Consider the following 22,593-nt stretch of genomic DNA (forward strand, 5'->3'; position numbering starts at 1 on the left):
TGGGAGATTGTTTTTGAATGTCATTTCTTTGAAATTAGCAAAAAAAATTTTTTTTGAGTTTTTATTGATTTTCCACGTTATCAGCTGATTATCTAAAAATAGAACGTTGCGACTTCCGACTCATTTCGCCAGAGCGGGTCACATATTGCCAAAACATGAATTTTCCCTGTTAAGCTGAATGCCTCTATTCATAATCAATATAAATACTACACAAAACTTTAAAAAACTCTGACTTAATCTAGTATATTTTGTTTGGTGTTACATTTTGAAGCATTGTAAAATCACCATATGACATATTTTACCGTATTTCTTATGTTAATTTATGGTTTGTAATAAATCATCTCTGATATACTGTGCCATAGTGCTACTTATCATGATGCTCCCCTGCATGACAATAAGCAGTTTATTAAATCAAGCTCTAATTATAGTTTGTGAACTGACCAACTGAGTGCACTGTGTCTTTGTGGTGGCATCTCCGGGTAGAGGCTGCCATCTGTTCCGTCTCTGTGTATGCTTTCAGGGAGAGGCTCTGCACTGTAGACGACTGCCTAACAAACAACAGCGGTGAGTAAATTCACCTAAGGAAAGTGACCTCACCTTCATTTGACTGGGAAATAGCCTGAGGCATCATTAACCATGGAACTAGAGCTCACAGTGCCTGCTGTCTGCGGCATGCTGCCTGCTATTAACCAAGTGCTACTCAAAATAACACCTATGGGGGCAATTACAACACACACTGAATGGGTCCGTGTTGTTTTGCACCGTTTTGGTAATTATTTGGCAGAGCCAGGTCTAATTACTTGGAGCTACATGGCAGCTAGATGGCACAAAATGATGATGTGATCACCTTTGCTGGTGAAAAGGCACAGTGGTTTTCTCAATAATAAAGCAGCACAAGATATAGCAAATTGGATTCCATATTTATGACAGAATTACTCAAATGTTAAAGTAACTGTGACACAATGTAAACAAAAAGAGATCTTAACTAACAGTAGCCTACAATATGCAGAAGAATGGCTCATTTCATGGTTTAGTGTTATTTATTACATTAATCGATGGTTTATCATAATTTATTTATTAGGTAATTATTTATGTTATACCTGGCTGGGATAAAGTACACTGGAATTACCTCATGAGGTTTAATCTAGAATCATGCATCTTGTTTTATAATAAGATCGTGATTTCAAAAATACAAGTAGCAGCAATTAACTTCATGCACAGGTGTTTATAATGACATTGAGAGGACAGGAACAGTGACATCGTTAATTTATCACTGACACCTGTGCTTTTCTTATTGCAATTAAATGAGATCTTTAAAAAAATGTTAGAGCAACTGTTTCTATTCTGTGATATGGGAAATTACCACCATCCAGTGGTGTATTAGCCTACAGCACATGTGTCACTGTCAGTGATTCATACCACTTTTAAATATGACTTTCTTTTATTTTAATTAAGAATATCACATATTTTCAAGTTAAAGCAAATATATTTTTAAGTTTAGAAATTTCACCTGAGAAATTACCACGCACGCGAGCAGCAGGCCTCTGAAGAAGAGACTAAAAAACTACATTACCCAGGATGCCTCAACGTTTTCCGGTCCCTGCCGTAACAGTCACGTGACGGTCAACTATGGCTTCCCTCTCGTAGTGATGGAGGCACATCGTTAACAACACAGCCTAAAACTGTAACTTTACCCATCTTTTTTAATCCGCTGACACAAGTTGGATCTACGATGCAGAAGATCAAGTCTCTCATGGCCCGGCAGGTGAGCAGAGCCGGTCCAAACCGGTCCCACCCGCTGACAGCTGCCCGCAGCTAGCATAACAGCTAGCTGAGCTAACTGGCTACATTTGACAGCTCGTCGTCTTGTGGCTCATTGAGGCGCAGGTTGAAATCGCCTTTTGTACGACCGCAACACAGCTACGACCCATTCCCCTCATTTAAACAAAACACATGTTTACAGACAGCTCAGACCCACTACCACCACACCCTAGTTGTTGTAACAGTTTCCCATTTCACCGGCAGCACCACACACACACACACACACGCAGCGGGGCTGAGCGGTGGAGGCTGGGCGGTGATGGGAAGTCCTCAGTTTGCGGACACAACAGAGCAGCATATCGCTTTCAGAAATCTGCCTGTTGCTTCCACTTTTTTCTGCTCTATGCCGCGGTTTGTTAGTGAATGACGAGCTATGTGACAACAGGAACAGGTTATAACTGCTGCACAACACGGTACTGTCAGTGGACTCTGTGAGGGGTTTGATTGAAGTGTAACAGTGAGTTTTGTTTTGACAGGGCCTGAAAAGCCCCCAGGAGAGCATGGCAGACCTCAGTCCTGTGGAGAACCTGAGGATCCCGAGCAAGGTAAACTGTTATAACAAGTCTGAAACTGTGGCTTTCATTTAGACTATGATGATGTCTGTTACATACAAGTTAAGTATCTTCTAGGTCAGAGTAGCTGATTGCTACCTGTAGAAATTGCACTGTTGATCTTTCATTCCCTTCACTGCACAATGAAAATGATCCATCATTATGCTCTGAACTTATATGAGGTAACAATTTATTGTTCCCATTAAACTTGGAGGCAGTAGGTGCGTCACACAGCTTTCGGGTGATTCATTAAATGAACCACGGTTATATGAATAACTTGCCAGTAGCTGCTCAGCATGCTGTGTATTTCACTTTGAATTACTTCATGCAAATTGTATTAGTTCCATCACAACTGCAGGTTTTTCATAGTGTCTAGTGACTGAAGGCTCCCATTTATATCACTTAAGGACACACTTCTTCACGTCAGTCCCAGCACCAGCAGTGTGAAAAATGGTCTTCTTTAACACTTCTTTAACATTTTGGCATGGCAAGTGTTTGGAAATATAATCAGTCATGCTTAGTCACTGGAAGAATTTGTCATTATCCACTTGTGCAAATTCAATTTGTCAAGAGCAGACGGAGCTAAGCAGCCGAGTGAGTCTATAGTCACTTACTCGCTAACATGTCATTGCACTGCTGGTTGCTGGCTTTGCTTTGCTTTGACTTTACTTCATAGTGATGACCTTCTGTTGGTTTGGTAGAATTTGGAAGATGACCAGTTGTGTTTATTCAAAGTGCAGTGATATCGTCCAAATCTTGTTTTATTTGTCCCTTTCCAAGACTTTCTGAAATATTTTGCTGGTTTACTGTTTGAATGTATGCTGGCCAGGTACTGGAAAAGATACATCTAAAATGGAAGTACCTTTCTGTCACTTCATCGATGGCTGTTGCAAAAGTGATAACCACAAGCGCTCTGTGTTGTTCTCACAGTGAACATATGGGCTCATCAGATGATAATGCAATACAATAACCTAATAATCTGAGGTGATTCTATTATAACGGTGTAATGCTCTGTCGACGACGACAACGTTGTATTGCTGTTGCTAGGCCTTTTTTTTTGCAGAATACTGCTCAGAGACACAGATGGAGCTCAGATAAGATAAGACGTCATTACCCTCCAAGTGTAATTAGAGCCTGAATGAAAGCAAACGGGAGTGCCTTTGGAAAGATTTGTTTCTTTTCATACAACGCATGCCCCCCCACCACCCCACCCCACCCCCGGCTTCGGGGTTGGTATCAGTGAATGTGGCTAAACTGGATATGCAGTAATCAAACACCCCTTTATGTTTTAGGCCTGAAAGTCATGGTCCACAAGAATGATTGTGCGTCTTATCATGTGCGCTTTTGTTCAGTTTATGTGTAATGGGGCAGCATGGTATGGCGCGACAGAAACACTGGCCAGGATTTAATATAGATGTGAGGATTACACACGCTTACACCTAATGCTCGAGCTCACCCATGTATTCACTCACCTGTGTGCACTGCAAACACCTGCTTACTGTGTGTTCAACCAAAACACGGGGCTTATTATTTGATGATGTTATGCTTGGGCTTTATTTACTTTGCCGCAGGGCTTTTCAGCTTTCAGGAAAATGAGATAACACCCACACAGGCCAGACTTTACAGTGGTGAGAAAAGGTAGAGGGAGAGAGGAATGATCATATCCTATGGGATTATCTTCTTTTATGTATACATTTGTCTTTATATTACAATATGATCAGGTCATCCTATATGGATCAATTCTGACCAACACAATCTATTTTAGACCCAGAGGAGTTTTCTATAAAAGAGTCTCATATTAAAGCAGAAGTAAGCGATTCTGTCGTTTTGGCTAACTTCTTGTCAGCCGATGGTGTTAGCAGTCCCCGCCCTCGTCATGGATCTATTGGTCCTCGTCCCTACGTCACCACATTCACGCGCATCCCTTGGCTGCACACACAGGCCCTCATTTATCAAACTTGCACAGGATCTGGTGTAGATTCTGGTGTAAATATCAGTGTACGGCAAGTGTCACGTGTGATTTACTAAAAGTGTGTACGCTGCTGATTTCGGCGTAGAACCGGCGTGGTGGTGATAAATCCGGCGGCTGAAAACGAGCGTAATTTAAGTGTCACGCCCCGATATATTCCTGCTTTAGAGCCGTCGCCCTGCCCCTTTTACGACATGGAGACACGGAAGACTGCCAAGAAGAGGGACTTTACTGACATTACCGCGTTGAACAGGGAGAGGGCGGCAACATTAAATATCTGGACATTGATAGATTGATAGATTTTGTGATTGATAAGCGTCATCCCGGTGGATGGAGGCTGCAGACGCACGTGTCACCGACCACGTCAGGAAAACCAGCGATGTCATGAAATGCTCCTGCAGTTTACTAAACACAAGTGACTGAGGAGAAATCATAGGCATATTACTGCTGCGAACGCGACTTTATGACCATCAGCACCGCTGGCATGGTTCGGCTGATGGAGAGATGTGAAACACCGGCTCGATGTCCCGCTGACAGGTCCCGGTGACGGGGGAAGAAAAAAAGAGACTCCGCTGCGGAGATCAGCTGCACCTGGACAGGTACCAGAGCCCCCCCGGCTCCGGTGTCCGGCAGAGAGAGAGAGGAGCCGTCCGGTCATGCTCTGGTGCAGGAGATGTTGGAAGTTTGTGTGTGTGATCTACAATAACAGGTCTGTCTATCATTGACTGTTTCTGTTAACACAGCTGATTAACGAGCATCTGTCACGTCGTGGTTTTTAATTCATCTCAGTTGCCCAAAATAAAACTTGAGTTATATTTTCAACACGGACTTGGTTTTATCGTTTCTTTTTTTTTTTTTTGGCTACTTTTTATCTTTTTATCAATATAAACAACAACAACATGTGGTCCACATCGCTGCGTTATTAGACTATGGTTTAATAATCATTCTGACACAGCAGCACTCGTTCCTGCATGTTCTACGCTGGTTCCAAATGTGCGTACACCTGGTCAGAGCTGGCGTGAGGTTTGTGCGTACCGTACGCTCACGCTCAGATTAATAAATGCCGATCCTTGCGGTGAATTTGGTGTACACCCATTTTTTTGGTGTACGCAAGTTTAATAAATGAGGGCCACTGAGAGGACCGCCCCTTCATGCCGTTCTCTCTCCTCATTATTGGCATTGTTTATGGTTGAAACTACGACGGTATCTGATCCTCTTCAAACCTCCGACTTTCATTCTTGATCAATGAAAACATTCTTGGTGAATGTTTTTGCTTTTGTCCGTCTTGCGCTGGTCCAAAAATTTCACAGTGCGTGCGGAGGCTCATGGGAAATGTAGTTTGAAAACACTTCGCTTTCCAAAACCCCTCGTAGTCCCTTTAACTAATAAGACAAATCATTTGTTTCTTTATGTCTAATATTGAATGCACTAAATTCACATCCGGAAAAAGCATGTGCATGTCTTCGTTAATAATACCAATAAGGGGTTATTATCAAACCTGAGGTCTAATCAAAGGTTTGCGGGGCGGTATAGAAGCAACACTTAATAAAGTTGTGCAGTCTTGAAATGAAGAAATGTCAACCTGTTGGAGTGACCCAGTCAGAGTCCAGACCTTAATCCAGTGGTGATGCTGTGGAAGGAGCTGACGAGAGCAGCTCACACCAGACATCCCTAAGAATACGTCTGAGGTGAAGAAGCTCTGAGGGAAGAACTGTCCTCAATCGTTTCAGATCTGATCAGCAGCATGGGAGAGCCTGTTTAAAGCCCCAGTACGGAGCTTTTAACTGAATACGCGAAAGTCTCTGGTTTCTGCTGATGTGTCTCTGTTACCTACAACAGCAAATGAAGATACGCTATTTCTAAGTAGTCTAATTCTATACCTCTGGAAGGCATGGTCGAGTCGGACCACTGACGAAACGATACGAATAGATACATTACTACGCACGCTGCAGATAGCTGCTAAAAAAAGAAAAGTTTTCAAAGCAAGTCCCGTCTTCTTTCCGACGTTTCCAAAACAAATCTACACGTGCCGCCCAGACAAACGTCTTCATGACAGTGGGAAATGCAGTCTTCATTCCGGCAAAACACCACCGCTTTCGTCCACAGGGGCCGCCAAAATCAACACTAAATGAAAAGTCTGTACAGGGGCTTTAAGGTTCTGGGAGTCAAAGGGAGGTTCAATCGGATGTAAATTCAATGGTTCACCTACTTTTTCAGCACTACTGTAAATGCTCAGTGAGTGTCAAGAGACAAAAGATTACAGTTGTTTCTGTCTGTATCTGAAGCATTTCTTGACCAGAGGTGACAGACCGACCCTCTTGGCCGCTGCCTCTGTGGACAGCGCTGAACACAACGCTCCGTGTCGGAGAATGACACCAACGAGCTTGACTGCGTGCTTGCATTATTATGATAATATCAGAATGCTGGGAGCCATTTTTGATTCCAACCATTTTAGCTGATTCACATCATTCATCATCTCCCAGGAGTTGACAGCAACATCTGGCTGGCTGTACGGGGGAGGACTGATGCGGGGGAGGATTGACAAATGATGCCGCTGTGCTGTCATTATTTGGGCATTACTCTGGAGTTTTAATGTGTCAGTGATATGAAAACAAACAATAAGATTGTATGACTGGGACTGCAATTAATGATTGTTTTCATTATTCATTATCACCACATACACTAATCAGGGATGTACAGTCCTCAGAAAGCACAATCCACAATCAAACATAAAGCGCGCCCATGCGCTGTTGGTAAGCATTCAACACATATTGAGCTAATAAAACACTTTTTCACTGTTGTGAATGAATAGATGAATTGTTTGATCTGTATAATGTCAGAAAATCATGAAAATGTAATGATATATGATGATGATAAGCGGCAGATGTTTGCATTTGAAGAGATGAATTTCTGGCTCTTTTGCTTGAAAACCGATTTAAAAAAATCCAACGAATGTTAACTTGACTAATTGGTTACGTCACTTGTTTGGCTGTGACAGATGATGCTCTGCAGCTTTTCAAGCATTGCTGTTTGCTTAGTAATGTGGGGACATCTGTCAAATCTTTGACAGACCATAACAGCTTCCCCAGCAGATCTGCCTATATGATAATTACACAAGTTAATGAACTTTGAGATGAGTGGTGCGATATGTGTAATGCTGTTTTGTGTGTGTAGTGTTGCTGCTGAAGAAGTGGAGGCATTTGATTTATTGCTTTCACAGATGTCAGTCTGGTTATGTGTGCATCAAGAGGTCAGATTGTTGGCTTTAGGGGAAAGTCTTACCGTGCCGTACCGTACTGTGACTGTGTAGTGGAAAAGCGCCAAAAGAAATATGTGATACTTGTTCACCTGCTGCTGTGCAATTAATGACCTTCACATTCACATGTAAATTTGGACAACGAGCCAGGGAACTGAATTTAATAAAAGTTTGACCTTATCAAGGATTTCAACATGATATTATCCTCAGTATAAAAAGTAAAAAAAAAAAAATTAAGTGCATTGTATTCAAGACTTGCTAAAACATGGCTAAGAAAATCTTCTCTCATCTATCCAACAAGACCACAACCTTTAACTAAATCACAGCCTTGGGCGTTTTTTTTCTTTCTTTTTTTTTTTAAATTAACTTTTTTTTTATTCAAATGACTCTAAGTGGCTTTGAGCTATTTTTGACCACTTTGATGTTTTTGCTCTTTTTGTTAATCTCTCTGGGTTCTTTAGAAGGAATAAGCTGCTTTGTGGTTTCACACTAAAAACAAACACAGCAACAAACCTTTTCCCCTCCTTTCCAATCCTCTCTGATCAAAGCCTCTGTCCCTCTGCGAGTCACTTCCTAAAGAGCTCTGTGTCAGTGTTTCTTAACCTCTTCAAGGCCTGTGGAGCCCCATATTCTTATATTGTGAGGTAAAGCACTGCGTGATACTGAACTTGTCTTTATTTGTTATTTTCCCAGGCATTTTTGCCTTTTATTGAACAGGACACGCAGTAAATCATCATCCTGGTTGGGAATCAAACTTGTGATCTCCTGCATAAGAGCCCATATGAGACATGTTCTCTAACCACTCACCCACCAGAGAACCCCAAAGCTTTAATTCGTTGATATAAAATATTTTCTACTTGAGGTAAACAGGAGTTTTCTTGGTGCTACAGGCTCATGCAGTTGCCATCTTCCACCAGCAGGGGTCACCCTCAGTTTACTGATTAACACATTTCTATCTCAAGGGTGGAAACATTCATTTACACGGGCTGAGTACATCGCCTGCTAAATGTTGCATTATTTCCTTAAAAATTTTAAGGCTTACGATTGGCTGAGTGCCTCTGGCTAGAAATATGTATCTGGAGATAGAGACTGGGGCTACAGCTGGGAGGAGGGCATGTGTCATGACCTGCGTTTTGCTCTCGCTGGGGGTTTTCAGTTTGTGTTATGACCTTAGTTTATGCAATCAGATTAGTTTCTAAGATAAGCTATGTGCATCCAAAGCCCTGGTTAAACACTCATAACTGCACGACTGAACCAACGACAGGTGAAAAGAAAGGTATAGCTATAATAATCACACACTTCTGAGTGAAAATTCAAAATTGTTATCTGTTAACCCGGCGGCTGACAGCCTGGATATTGCTGTCGGCTGTCATTTTGTCCTGACGTCCCAGAAGACAACTGTTAAACCCTTGTTTAGGAGCAGCCGAGGATATACACCCTGTTCGGTGCGCATACATATTCAGCGCTGATTACAGTGAGGAGTTTTTGATTTGTTCTAATAAATGATTGCATAGTGGAAATAATTGGCCCTCGCCTGGCTCTCCACATCCCATCGTCTCTCTCTCTCCCTGTGTCTCACAGGATTTTCCACGAACCTCCTTTTGTTTATTCAGTCTTTTGTTTCATCAGAGTCCCGTGTTGTCGAGAACCTTTTTGTCCCACTCTTGATTTTCCACAGTCGGTGAGCAGCACTCCAGACGAATATGTGCTTTGATTCTTTGATAAGGCTTGTTAAACATCGCGCTGTTTGGATGCAGATAGATTTCTTCTGACTTCCGCATCGGGATGAAAACTTCATTAATTTGTGGAAGCGGACGGCTGGGTGGTTTGTTTGTCCCATCCTTCAAAGTGAAATTTGATCAAAGCCTCGGAGCAGCTGATGTTGAGTGTGACACGTGGGACACAGGGCATATGTTTTGTTTTGTGGCTGGGCACAGGGAATAATTGAACCCACAGGCAGCCCCTCAATGAGTCACTCACTTGAAGAAGTTGAGTCTTTTGGACGTCACTGCAGGTGGCAGACTGAGTTGTCGACACAGGGAAGGTGAATTTCTCTAACCGCACTGGGGAAGCTTCACGGGAGAGACATCATTGTCTTTTGTTCTGCTGCTCATTCCTCTGCCTTTTTCTTTCTGCTCTAACTTTTGCTAGCGGTGACTCATCTGCCTCACCCCCCCCCTCCCCTTTTCACTCTCCTTCTCATTTGAGCTGATTTCCCACCCACCCTTTTTGATGGCAGAGCGTGATTTCCTACCTCCTATCTCTCCCCCTCCTTTCCAGTCTAACACACTCACCCACTCATCTTCCCCCAGGGCTGCTCACTCCTTCACCTGACTCAAACACACACACACGCTTGCCTGAACGTCTGTGCTCTACAATAGCACATAGCTACATCTGCAAAAGGGGATTCTGTTTGTTTAATTGAATTAAATTAAAGTCCCCCTAAACCAAAAATGGACTTTTTGGAATTATTAACATGTCAATATAGTGTTTGGGTTCTGCTACAAGACATTTCAGCAGCAAAGTCACTAATGCAGCCAGAACTGAGCATTTTAGATTTGAAAATGCAGTTTCAAAGCCAGAGTCTGAAAGAGTTGGATTCAGTTTTTCAGCAAACAGTCGGGATTACTTCGTCATAATCCCTAGCAACCAATCCCATTGAATTTGTTTTGCATCTCATTTGTTGTTCACTGTGATGTGATCTACTTACGATGTTCAAGCATATCATTAGTTGCTGTGGTCCAGAGGTACAGTATATTTGCCACTTTGGATGCGGGAGACCTGGGTTCGAACCCCAGTGTAAACCTTGTGCCCCGTTAACGTGCACCGCCGTTACTTAGCAACACGGTGGTGGTGGGCGGGCGCGAGTCACATTTGCATACTCATGAATATTCATAGAATCTGGATTTTTCAATGAGGGAGAAATAGTAGATGTGTTTTTAGCCTATTTGGGAGTTTTTTTTAAACATCTTTTTTGTGGGAAAGCAATTTTAATCAAAAAATAGTCATAGCAGAGCATTTTTGCATATTTTAAAATGCCTCTTTAGGGGGACTTTAAACAACATTTTACTGTGTGGAAAACGATAGATACTCAACAGTGTTGCCATATATAACTCAGTAAAACACATGCAGACACACTCGGCACACTTCATGACTTTGCCACACACCTCTGGCTGATAGTGGCTGGGAGAATATTTGCGGCTAGGCGGGTGTGTAGAGGTTCTTTTGATTAGTGTCTGCTATCGGATGAGGTCTATATGAGCTAATGCCCTGAGATCCATATGAGAGATTATAATATGCTCATTTCTGGATACCTATAGGGGAGTATAGATTATATTTATCCCCTAATTCCACATCTATCTTGGTTCACCTCCTTCCCAAGCCCTCTGGTCTATTTTTAGTGCCATTATGCTTTAGTGTGCTGATGCCTCAATGTATCGATCCCACACCAGCAGCAAGAACTTAGACTCAGCATTAACTTTAATAAGAGACATCTCACTCGGAGCACAAAGTGAAGCCACCAAGCATGAGATGTTTTCATTATGAAAGCTGTAATAGTGTAATGTTGTGCTGTTTGGTGTGTTGTGTAAGATGTTTAGGTGTGGCTCAAGGGACTAGTACTTTGGTCCAGACCTGAATACGTGCATGTCAGACCCAAGGCAAGGCAGTTTTATTTGTATAGCCTATTTTTTTTACAAACAGTTTGTCTCAAAGGGCAAGTGGGTCACGTTTCTATGATAATGAATCCCCGTGACTTTGGTAATCCTCTGACTTTTCCTCTAGTACGGCTTCACACCAGCAGGGCTCCATGCCGGCTCCGGTTCCAGAACCGCATTTTGAAACGGCCAACACGTGTAGAAAAATAACAGGTTCGGAACCTGAAAAGTCAAGGCGAGCGGCCGACAACGGGGAGAAAAATATTTTTTGCGTGCGAATGGGGTGCATCGAAAAGCTAGAAAGAAGCACAAGAAAGAACATTTCCCTTTGAGGCTCAATAAATTAATGTAATTCTTATCTTCTAGGGAAGATATGCAAGGCTGGGTTCACGCCAACACCAGACCAAATAATCAATAAACTTAAAAAAAAAACCTGAAGAATGATGAGAGACAGCAAAAAAGCAAAAAAAATTGGATGTCCTTCCACTTTGGTTCCACTTGGTGTGGTGACTGGTGTGAACGCAGCCTGCTTCTAAGAGTTCAGACAATCATCATCCTACAACAGTAATTTTTCTGTTCATAAAATACAATGTATTGTAAATAGTGCACAACGTTTTATGCCACACTGTTGACTTTTTTTTTAAGGGGACTTAAACTTAATGCTGAAACTAGATCAGACTGGTAAATAAAGTTCTCTTTCTATGATGGAGAAAATAGTTCTACTGTCACTGAACTTTCAGCTGCTGTTCCTCTACGTTTACTTCTAACATCGGGCACTAGGGGTCCCTGTTCAGCCTCTGGTTTTGTTCTGAAGGTGTTGAGCGGAGGGTCATCAGCCTCATGAGCCCGGTGTGCTCTACTTGTTCTTTCCAGGAACTTTTCTCTATAGACCCAACAACAGCTTGGTTTTATTTTGTTCTTATATTTTCTAGCCGTAAATAAAACATTTCCCAGTATCTCACTGTCTCACACAATCTCAGTTCAGTCTTCGGACTGGGCTGCGATATTAGTCGCCGCTTTGTTCTTCACCTGACTACAGCTCCACTCATTAAGGAGGTCAGGAGGGAGCGTGCGCTTCAAACCCTTCATCTAGAAGGCTCCCTGCAGCAATAAGCTGTGATGGATGCCCAGCATGTTAATCAATACGGCTCTAATGTCTCTCAAAGACGCCTTGTGGGAGAATCTCTGATGAATTTTTCAAGACATTCGCTTTGTTTCTTTTCTTTCCTCTGAAGGATGCCTGCTATCCCCTGCGATAGCTGTCCAACGAAACAAGCTGCAATCTCCTCTTGAACCCCGTGGTTGAGGGTTTCTCCTCCAACTTTCCCCACTACTCACCTCTTCTTTCTCCATTGTTGCCCTTTCCTCTCCACCTCCTCCTCCTTTTCATTTTGTCCTTCACACTTGACCTTGCCCTCAGACTCCTCTCCGCCTCTTGTTCCTTTAATCTCATCCTCTTGCTTTTATATTCTCTCCCCCCTTGCATCTTTCTCCTTCTTTCTGCCTCATCCAATTTCTCTGTTTCCTCTGCTTTGATGTATTTTCTGGAGGTTTCATTAGAGTTTCAGTTGTTTGTTGTTTTCATTAATTAGGAAATGACGTAATTTTCTGTTTTGAACATGTTTCTGTTTGGGCCTCAGTGCGTCTGAAACGCTCCCAAGTGCTATACTTTTTAAAAAATACAGTCTTTCTCTTTTTGTTGACGTCTGTCTCTCTCTCTCTGTCTTGACAGGAGGAGTTGCGGGAGTTGCGGGAGCAGCCAATCGACCCTCAGGCCGAGCAGGAGATCATCGACAGCATTGAGGAGGTCTACTTCTCTAATGACTCCTTCGACATGGTGCAGCATGAACTGGAGGTCAGACACTCACTGTATGAATGAGCAAGTGCTTGTGCTATTGACTGAATGAGCACCACTCACCTGTAAAATGATGACAACAGACTCTCTCCCAGGTCCGCACGCCCCCCTCGGTGAAATGATAATTCCAGCAAACCCTACCACACTTGAGTAATTCTGATAACAGCAATATTGCATTTCTAATGTGGATAAATATGGTTCCTTGTGCTTTGAACCTCGTCTGACTGGCAGAGTTAAGACTCTGTCTCACCTGAGCTGCTGTCTCTTACACTTCTGCTCAGCTGCATGCAAACCATTGACATCTGGATTGATGGATTGCATCCGCTCAAAAGAAGAAGGGTGTGAAATCTCATTAGATTTATCTTGCTTTTGCTACACCATCTGAAATGAGACTCTCAGTCAAGAGGAAAGTAATTACCTATCATCCTTTGGGCCATGGATTTGTAATATCTTCTTTTTCAAGCAGAGTTTGTTTGCTGTTTACTATCTCTATACCTTCTCCACTAATCTGACTTATGATCTGGCAAAGTGTATTTATTGAGCAAGGTTTTTTGTTTTTTTAAAATAGAGGAAGAGCTATCCTCAGTCATAGCAGTGAAACAGCTTAAGCTCACTCTTTGAAACGCCTAGCGAGATATCTTTGATACATTAAGATGCTCAGGAATAAAGATTAGTTCTCTGAAGATAAATTAAATCCCTGCTGTGAACCTGAGCACCAGAACTTGGATACTGCTGTAGTTCTTCTCTCGACCAATGAAGCTGAATTGAATAGTAGAGCGGCTGCAGTCCGCAGCTGTATAGAAGTAACACTGTCTTACAAACTGTGCTGTGTCTGCAAATGTCCCATGTGCTCTCACCTGTGTAGGATGATCTACTGTAAACAAACAATAAGACTGTGGGTCTCAATTTGTGTGATTATAGAAACTTCCACCTGAGCTGAATCTGCAGGAACTGGAGGAGCATAGAGACAAACTGAAGAGACAACAGTCAGCGGTACGTATCCTGCTCTTATTCTCTTGCTGCATTTGTGAAATGCCTTTGTTCACGAAAATGAAAAACAAATCAAACTAAACGTTCACGTAACAGCTTTTTTGAGGTTTTCGACCAGTTGTACATGATGTTATGATTTCAGTCGAAGCACTTAGGACTTCATTTTAACATAAGAGTTCATTCAGGTTTAGACAGTATTTATAGGGGAGCTATGAGGGTCTGGTCGCTTTTTCTCTGTTTTTGTCGCTTCCTTCTACGGAGCTCCCCCTACAGTTTCATGTGCATTATTTCACTGTGGTAAAAACTCAGAGCTAACCCTCCTCCCTCCCCCCTGGCATGTGCATTTGTTCTTAATGAAGCCGGCGAGAAGCCAATCCGTCTTCTCCCAGGGTGGGTAACATTAACAAGAGATTACGGATTACCTTCATGAATACTGATATTTTGTTTCTTTTGAAAGCCTCTGTCTTTGATTTTGTGGCTAGTGCCTTACCTCATTTTTTGTTTGTGATGAGAATGTTTCCTCCTATAGACTGCATGAGAATTACATGGATTCTCATATTATTTTTCAAGGAGCAGTTTTTATTACTGGTAGTGACTTAATATGATTCGAATCTTCAAATTAGATATTAATCAGTGATTTTCTACATTATCCCACAAGTTTCTCTGTTTAAAAGATCTAAAACTTAAAACTGCCTGTATCCTTAGTTTGTTCCTGGTGGAATCTCACCTGAAAGAAATTTATGAGAACTGCCTCAACTCTTACAAACTGCTTTACACTGTAGACACGTAGACAGTCTGGTGACTGAGTCAGACCTGCTCAGACTTTGTGCCTGCGTTATTATTGCATGATCGTGGACTCTGTGACATCAGTGACTGTGTTTTCCTCCTGCGGCCACAGCAGGACCATTTCCACGGTGGCCGTCATTCAGAGGGCACTCAGGTACTCGCTGGTTCAGACTAGAGAGCCGGCCTGTCAACAAAATCTATTTATAGGAACACGTGGGAGAGAAAAGCAGCTCTTTTCCCCTTTGCTCCCTGAATCCCCACAGTCCGCTGCAGATTTCGCCCACTTACCCTTCTTCCTGACAAGGTTCTGTACTTTTGCACACCTGTTTGTCTCCATCAGCTCCCTCAGCCCTTTGCCACATCTATTCCCTCCACACCTCCTTTTATCCTTCTTTTTTTTAATACATGCTGCTCCCCTCTTTTGACATGTTTGGCAGTTTCCCACAGAGCTGTCCGCTGAGTTGAGAGGACGCCCCAGACTTTGTGGCCTGTGGCATGGCGAGACCCACAAGTTAACGAAGCCTAAGAGTACGCAAATGTACTCTCGCACATACCCCGTCTCTGTCTCTCTCTTCTTCTCTCTCTGGCTGTAAGCCTGCAGGCACCTCATGGGAATAGCCATGGTAATTGGTTGAATGTGCTGTCAGCTAGAAAATCCACAGCTATGTTTCTCAGCATGCTTATCAGCGCAAGCCTGCAGTCCTGAGTCTATATGGGCAAACGCTACCTGTTTGTCTACCTCATTACCCCGAGGCTTTTGTAAAATATATTTGCTATATACCTCTTTTTTTTCTCTTTTTTTTTTCGAATTAGTATTACGTTATGGTTGCTGGTGGTTATGGTTTTGTTGATCTATAGACAAACAGAATAAAGGAGACAACAGTCAAGGATGAAATAATAAGCTAAAAACTAATGATGAAGAATGAATGAAGAATACATGCAGTAATTATTGGTTTTGATCAGTAATTGTCCAAATATTAACAAAGTATATGTAAAAGGCATTTACATTTACTTTATATGAGCAGATTAACACTTTGGGTACAGTAATCACTGTTTATGCTATACACTCATTAGGAGAAAGAAAAACCGCTTGGCAAAACAAATAAACCACTCAAAAAGTCTCATCCATCACTTCGACATTTTCAGAATAATAACCACAAGACAGAGATCAGACATTTTTAATACAGTTATATATGATAATGTATTTTTTATAGATGCCATTGAAATTGTTCCCATCTCTCTATGACATAGTAAATGGATATTTGATATTGGTAAACATGGAGTCTGGTTAAAAAAAAACCAAACAAATCAAACTGGAATTACTGCCTGATGATATGCCTTTGTTAATCAGTCAAATTTCTGTTTACATCCATATCAGTCTAGACTAGAATGTAATTTTTGCAGCAAAGTCTTTGAAATAAACTGATAAAAGGTTCTGTTTATTTTGCCATAATTAGTATTTAAATGATTGATTCATGGCAACAACAAAAACATGTGTATGAAACTATGGTGCAGATTGTAGATGATTACAGTTTTCTTTTGATTTGGTTTCAGGTGAAGCTGGTGCAATCAGTGCTACTTCATGCATCACATTTCTATTTAGTACATGTGGGTGACTGACTGTGCACATGTTGTGGTTGACCAAACTATTGCAGACCTCCTGCTGCTGGGGATGGAAAGTCCATCTCTATAGGTGGGCAATCACACATACACTTCTAAGCCTACAAAGGCACAGCGTCCTCGGTGTGTGAGACGGAGCGCAGCCCTTTGAAGATACCATAATAGTGCGTTGACTTTCTCACCATGAAGCTGTCCTGTGATGGCCTTTCCTCCTGCCAGATGATGTGGAGGCTCTCCACACACTTCTATCAATATGTGATGCCATAAGTGTCTGTAAAGCAGCTCAACATAGGTGTGTGTCCTAGAGAGAGGCAGGGAGATGTAAATGAGAAAGATGCAGTACTGCGCCATATGGGCTGCATGTTCTTATTCCTCTGTTTACCACTCAGTGTGAGCCTTTGCTTGACTTACCACTGACATAAACTATCCTCTCTTCTTCTTTTTTTCTTCCCCTCCCTCCCTCCCTGCCTGGCCTGTCTGTAGGGTAGAACAGGCTTGCTGTGGCATTGGGAAAGAGAACAACTGCCCTGTCTCTTTGCCACAGTATCCAAGCTTAATTGGCATTTTTGACACACGCCTGGCAGAGGCTCATCTCAGGGCTAATTGCCTTTTCGCGCCGCAAGACTTTCGGCCTGTACGCAAAATGTCAGGGTTCAGAGACAGTTTGGTTGTGTGTGGTTGTCACAATTCCCATGTCAAGGCATAAATGCTAGGAGGCCTTAATTAATGTGGACACACAAGCTTGTATTGGTATTCTGAGGGCTTTTATCAGCTGTAGTCATTATCTGATGCAATAGTTGAACAACTGTTACCATTAATATTTCACTCGAGATCTTGAAATCTTAAAATACTCTGAAGATACTACTACTGAAGATGAGAGGACAGACAATAAACCTACACAGGAACATTATGTTGTCCATCCACCAACAACAACATTTTGCATTTTAGTTCCCATCCATCTGAAAGTAACTTTCTTGTATTCTGTATGAATATAGGCTGCAGAGATGTCAGAGGAAGCGAATGATGATCGAATTTTAATGAAACTTGAAAACTATAGCAACGACTGTGGCTCCTGCAGGAGTAATGAATTCTCTCCCTTTGCTTTTTTTATTTTTAAGTTAGCAATGGTTATGCAACCTTTGCCTAAATCGTGCCTGAATGCCAAATTCCTCCCTGTGTTCAAATCAGACTGAGCCGATGTCCCACTGTGCAGAAGAAGTTAAAGGTAGAGAGGGCGTGCGTGTGTCCGTGTGTGCGAAAATGGAGCACGAGAGATCACGTCCTTGCATGAAAAGGTGACATCCACAAACAGCGGCAAAGCAGGGGTGCGGTGGTATTTTGAGAAGCAGCAAAGTGCCCCAACAGCCCATTTGGTGGTCGGTCTGATAGAATGTGACTCGACACAGGAGACATGGAACCTTTTGGAATACGTTTTCCAAATGTTACTTTCCGTCTTTACGAGTGAAGAGCAGTGCATTGCCGGTGGAAAACTCATCCCATCGATGCGTTTACTCAGCCTTCGTCCCAGCTTTCTCTGTCAGAGACACTGGCCTGCACTCCTTTTTATCTGCTTGATACAACTGTTTCCCTTAATTAGCACCAGCTAATAACCTCTAATTGCCTCGTACATCTCCGTAAACACCCGTAAGAAGTAGCAAACATGTTCTTATTCGGGCACGTTCATTATAAGCCTAACATACATAGTCTTAAGCCTTCATGCTAATGAGTGAATGCTACAATTTGTACAAACATGTTCTATCTTTGTTAGGGATGCTTGCATTCATTATCTTTTTCTGGGTGAGTATAGTTGAGCTGCAGTTTGCCGTCTGTCTCTTCCTGTGACTGCCTTGTTTTTTTTTTTTCTGTCCTGGCGGCATGCTGATGTCCCCGTAGGGGGAAAAAAAATTACATTCGTCATCTTCCTTTGTGTCCGAGTTGATGACTGTTCATTATCAGTCACTAGTGTGTTGGACAACATTTACTCCATCTGCTAAACATTACATGCACTGTGCCTGCTCTCCAATCCCAGTTTCTACACAATTAGCCTTCATTTGTGTACGAGAGTGTGAGCTGAGGACTAATGACTTTGGCCCTGTGACTCAGGTGGGAGGATTTGGTTACTCACAGTTGGGAATTCATTATTTTCTCAGATTCTTTCACTCTTGGGAAAGTTTAGTGTTAAAGTCAGTAGGTTGCCAAAAGGTGGCGTTCTGGCCTTATTTTGAGTCGGTTCTGTTTTTCATTCATCTTTGGCTTTCTTCAGTGCAACAATGTAACTTTCTTCAGTGTTTCTTCACCATTTCCGTGCCCAATGTGTTGTACTCCTTCCAAGCAGTGAATAGTTTTTCACTATGACCTACCTCACTGTATGAATGTTGACACACACACACACACACACACACACACACACACACACACACACACACACACACACACACACACACACACACACACACACACACACACACACACACACACACACACACACACACACCCTGTGGAATGAACAGTTTCAACTGAGCTGCATTTGTCATCTTTCTTAGGTCTCCAGCTGGCTATCATGCAACTACTTACTTACCTCATGTCCAAATGTCATCCTAGCCCCGTCTGCTTCATACTTCATACTAGCGGATATGAACACCTACTCACTGCTTCCAATAAACTCTCACTCGCGTCGTAAAAATCAACGTGTGTGTGTGTGTGTGTCGGTGTAGGTAGTTGGTTAGTTTCAGCTCCTGGACAAGTATATGTCTTTTGTCATTATAATGAGCAGCACACTCGTCTCCAGCTCATGTCATCTTGTAAGATTTGAAAAAGAGTACGATTTCAGCTTGAAAATTCATTCTTGACTTTGACATTGAAAATAATTTGTCAATGAGTTCTAGAAATGAGCCCTTACTGAGCATAAATTAGGATGTAATTTTTTTTTTTAATCAGACAGACCATCCAACACTGGGGCCCTGTTTTAAAGGGGCATTTATCCAATGTTACTCATTAAAAGTGAGTTTAATTGCCGCTGTTGATGTGAAAACTACTGTATAATATCTTGTTTGATGAGCTCTCTCAAGTCTGATGATATCTTAGTAATATCAGGGCTGATTCAGTATGGGCGTGGGTTTGAGAATGTAAGTTGGAAATGTTGGATAAGTATTTTAGCCTTTCTCATATACAAAGAAATGGCTTTTTTGGCCGTTAGGTCAACCAGCTTTATGGAAGTGCAAAACCAAATCAATCGCCAAATACCACTTTAAAGTGCATTAGTGTCAAGATTATAGCCAATTAATGTAAACGTGTGGATTTTGGAAAGTTATTGATGAAGATTTACACACACATGTGTAATCCAAGGACAAAGTAGGATGAGAAAACAATCCTGTGGACAGTGTACAATGACCTTTTGGAAACGTGTCATAAGTATTGAATGAAAAGGAAGGAGTTGTCCATAACTCCCCCACCTTGTCGAATGTTCTTCAGCTTTTGTCCTACTCCAGTAAAAGCAACACCCATAGCAGGGGGTCACGCCGATCTCATGACCATGCTTAATACTGCGCTTCATGTCACAAGCAGGGCACATGCTTTATAAATAATTGCTACTTTACCTCTGCTGTGAGTCAAGTTGGTAAAAGTCACAAAGAGGAGAGAACATTAGAAAACACAATGGGAGCCGAGAGAACAGGGGCCCTTCTGAAAAAGGAACAAGCGGAAGGCTATTGAGGACGACGGTGAATGAAATTAAACTGAGAAAGAGAAACTCTCTCTTAAAAGGTTTCCGTCATATGGCACTTTAGACACAGACATCAGTGATTGCTATTCCCGCTCCATCCGCAATAGCAAGATTGCAGTGGCCAAACCGCTTTTGTGGGTTGGCATTTGGGAAGAACGTTCAAGTCCTTTCACCCCCCTTTTTTATATTCTGTTCATCATTTTAACTGTATTGCTCTCTCTCTCTCTTTGTCTCAATCTGTAGGTTTCTAAAAAGGTCGCAGATCTCATTCTGGAGAAGCAGCCTGCTTATGTCAAGGTAAGCTGCAGGGTCGACTCGCCAACAGATTAAACGTCTGTTTCCCCACACTGACTTATCCCCACTCAGCCACTCGTCTTAAACACTTTCATCCACTCAGCTGTTATTCCAAATCACATCAGTTGTAGCCTATACTATTTGTTTGTTTGGTTTAATCAATATCATCAAGTTCTTTTGATGCCATCATGGTTTTCGTCGGTGTGAAGGTTGCCTGCCACCAGCTACATACATTTCTGTAACCATGGCAATTGGAACTTTGACTCCAGCTGTGAATGAGGGAGAAGTGGGGCAATAATCTATTTTTCATTTGGAACATAGTCAGATTGTGAATTCAGACTAATCCCCTCTTTGATCAACTCGTGATGTTGCAATGAACTGAAATGAACTAGCATGTGTGACGATGTCTTTATATCAAGTAGGCCATTATTCAGTCTATTTTTGGTGGGATCCAGTGGAGACCAGGCATTACAGGAGAACACATTTGATCTGGTGATGAGGCAATGATTCTTTCAACCGCTTTGATTCACCTGATTCATTTGACAACAGTGAGCGGTTGTGACATCATTTATTTCACTGTGTTTAGAAATGCAACTTGCAGAAAGAACAACTTTCTTGAAGGTTCAAACCTCTAAATTGTGAGCTGAGAGTGGTTTGCTTAACCCACTGCTGCATAGAAAGGGGGGAAACATTGTGTTTCCATTTTAGACTGAGGTTTAAAAATCTTGGGTATCAGCACTTGTTTGTAGATGAAACTCCAAGTTAGATAAACAATAACCAAAAATGTGTGTGATTTGTTGCTGCATTAAGTGGCCTTCACGATAAAAGTGGTTTGCCTGGAGATCAAAGATCTACCAATATGTATGGTTGTATTGGATCTGATTGAAAGACTTGGCCTTTTGATTTATTTGAATTATGAATCAAAAGACTAGTAAATCAAATCTTGCTCGTCCCCATCAGACGGACTGTTGAAGTTTGCTCGACTCTGCCAAGTTTGTATTTTGTCAGTGATGCTTTGATCCTGGTGAGACGCAGCAGATGACTGACAGCTTTAACAAATTTAGTTCGTAGTGAACCAGCAGTGAGATTACTGCCATTGTTAAGCCATCTGAAGGTCAGTCTCTGAATAGCAAATTGATCATTATTTCTATGACCCTCCCTGTGACTCTGCTGAGAGCAAATGACAGCAGGGCTTATTAGTCGACGTTGCCAGAGATTTCGGGGGCATTTCCATTGACCCATCTTTGCCCATATTCAGACGCTCTACAAATGCCCCGTGGAGTTCAGAGGGCACTTTAGTTTCTACATCCACTGAATTAATGTCACATTGAGAGGGGAGACAGAATATTGCTCCATAATTTGCTAGCTTTCAAACAGATTTAGAGATTGAAAGAAAACTAATGATGAACTTGATGCTGCTTGTGCGTGTTGTGCACACAGCTTGGTAAACATCCAGCCTTTTGACCAGGCAGCTGAGGAATTAAGACATGCGGTACATGTATTTGGCAGTACACCTGCTTCTTCTGTTTCCCCTCTCTTTTTCTTTTCTTTTCCAAGTCTTCTTATCTCCTCAGCGTGATGTCCTATCACACATGTAGACTGAGATGCACACACTGCTGCTGCAGAGGCACAGAGCCACAGGGTACAGTGGCGCTGCTCCACAGCACTCGTGTGCTGTGAACAACACGTCAGTGAACACATAAATTGTGCAGACACGCACACTCATGCCTCGGCCCTCGTGTTGAGCGCCTGCTTAGTGTCTGATGTGATTCATAGCTATGGAGGGACAAACCTCCTGCTGGCACCTGCGTTGGGTCACTGATGCTGCCCTCTAGTGACACATGGCTGCTGCCTGCACGCTGAGGGGGTCAGAAGTGGAACCAGGTTTCCTTAAAGTCCCCCTAAAGAGGCATTTTAAAATTCGTAAAAATGCTTTGCTATGACTATGTTTTGATTAAAATTGTTTTCCCACAAAAAAGTTGTTTAAAAAAACTCTCAAAGAGGCTAAAACACGTCTACTACTTAATTTTTTTGATTAATAAAATTACGATGTGGCAGCAAGGCAACAAATGCA

At 42.2% G+C, this 22,593-nt stretch overlaps 1 protein-coding gene across 1 annotated transcript in view; it reads left to right on the forward strand.

Moving 5' to 3' along the window:
* The first annotated feature begins 1,612 nt into the window (after window positions 1-1,612).
* The window catches only part of vps50 (VPS50 subunit of EARP/GARPII complex), a 108,431-nt gene continuing 87,450 nt past the window's right edge, over window positions 1,613-22,593 (forward strand). The window contains exons 1-5 of the mRNA XM_083982204.1: window positions 1,613-1,765; window positions 2,298-2,366; window positions 12,986-13,108; window positions 14,030-14,101; window positions 20,469-20,522. Coding sequence (XP_083838330.1) covers window positions 1,733-1,765; window positions 2,298-2,366; window positions 12,986-13,108; window positions 14,030-14,101; window positions 20,469-20,522 — 351 coding nt within the window. The 5' untranslated portion in view covers window positions 1,613-1,732. The remainder of the gene's footprint in view (window positions 1,766-2,297; window positions 2,367-12,985; window positions 13,109-14,029; window positions 14,102-20,468; window positions 20,523-22,593) is intronic.

This window comes from Trachurus trachurus (assembly GCF_905171665.1).
Source record: "Trachurus trachurus genome assembly, chromosome: 11".
Classification (NCBI taxonomy): Eukaryota; Metazoa; Chordata; class Actinopteri; order Carangiformes; family Carangidae; genus Trachurus; species Trachurus trachurus.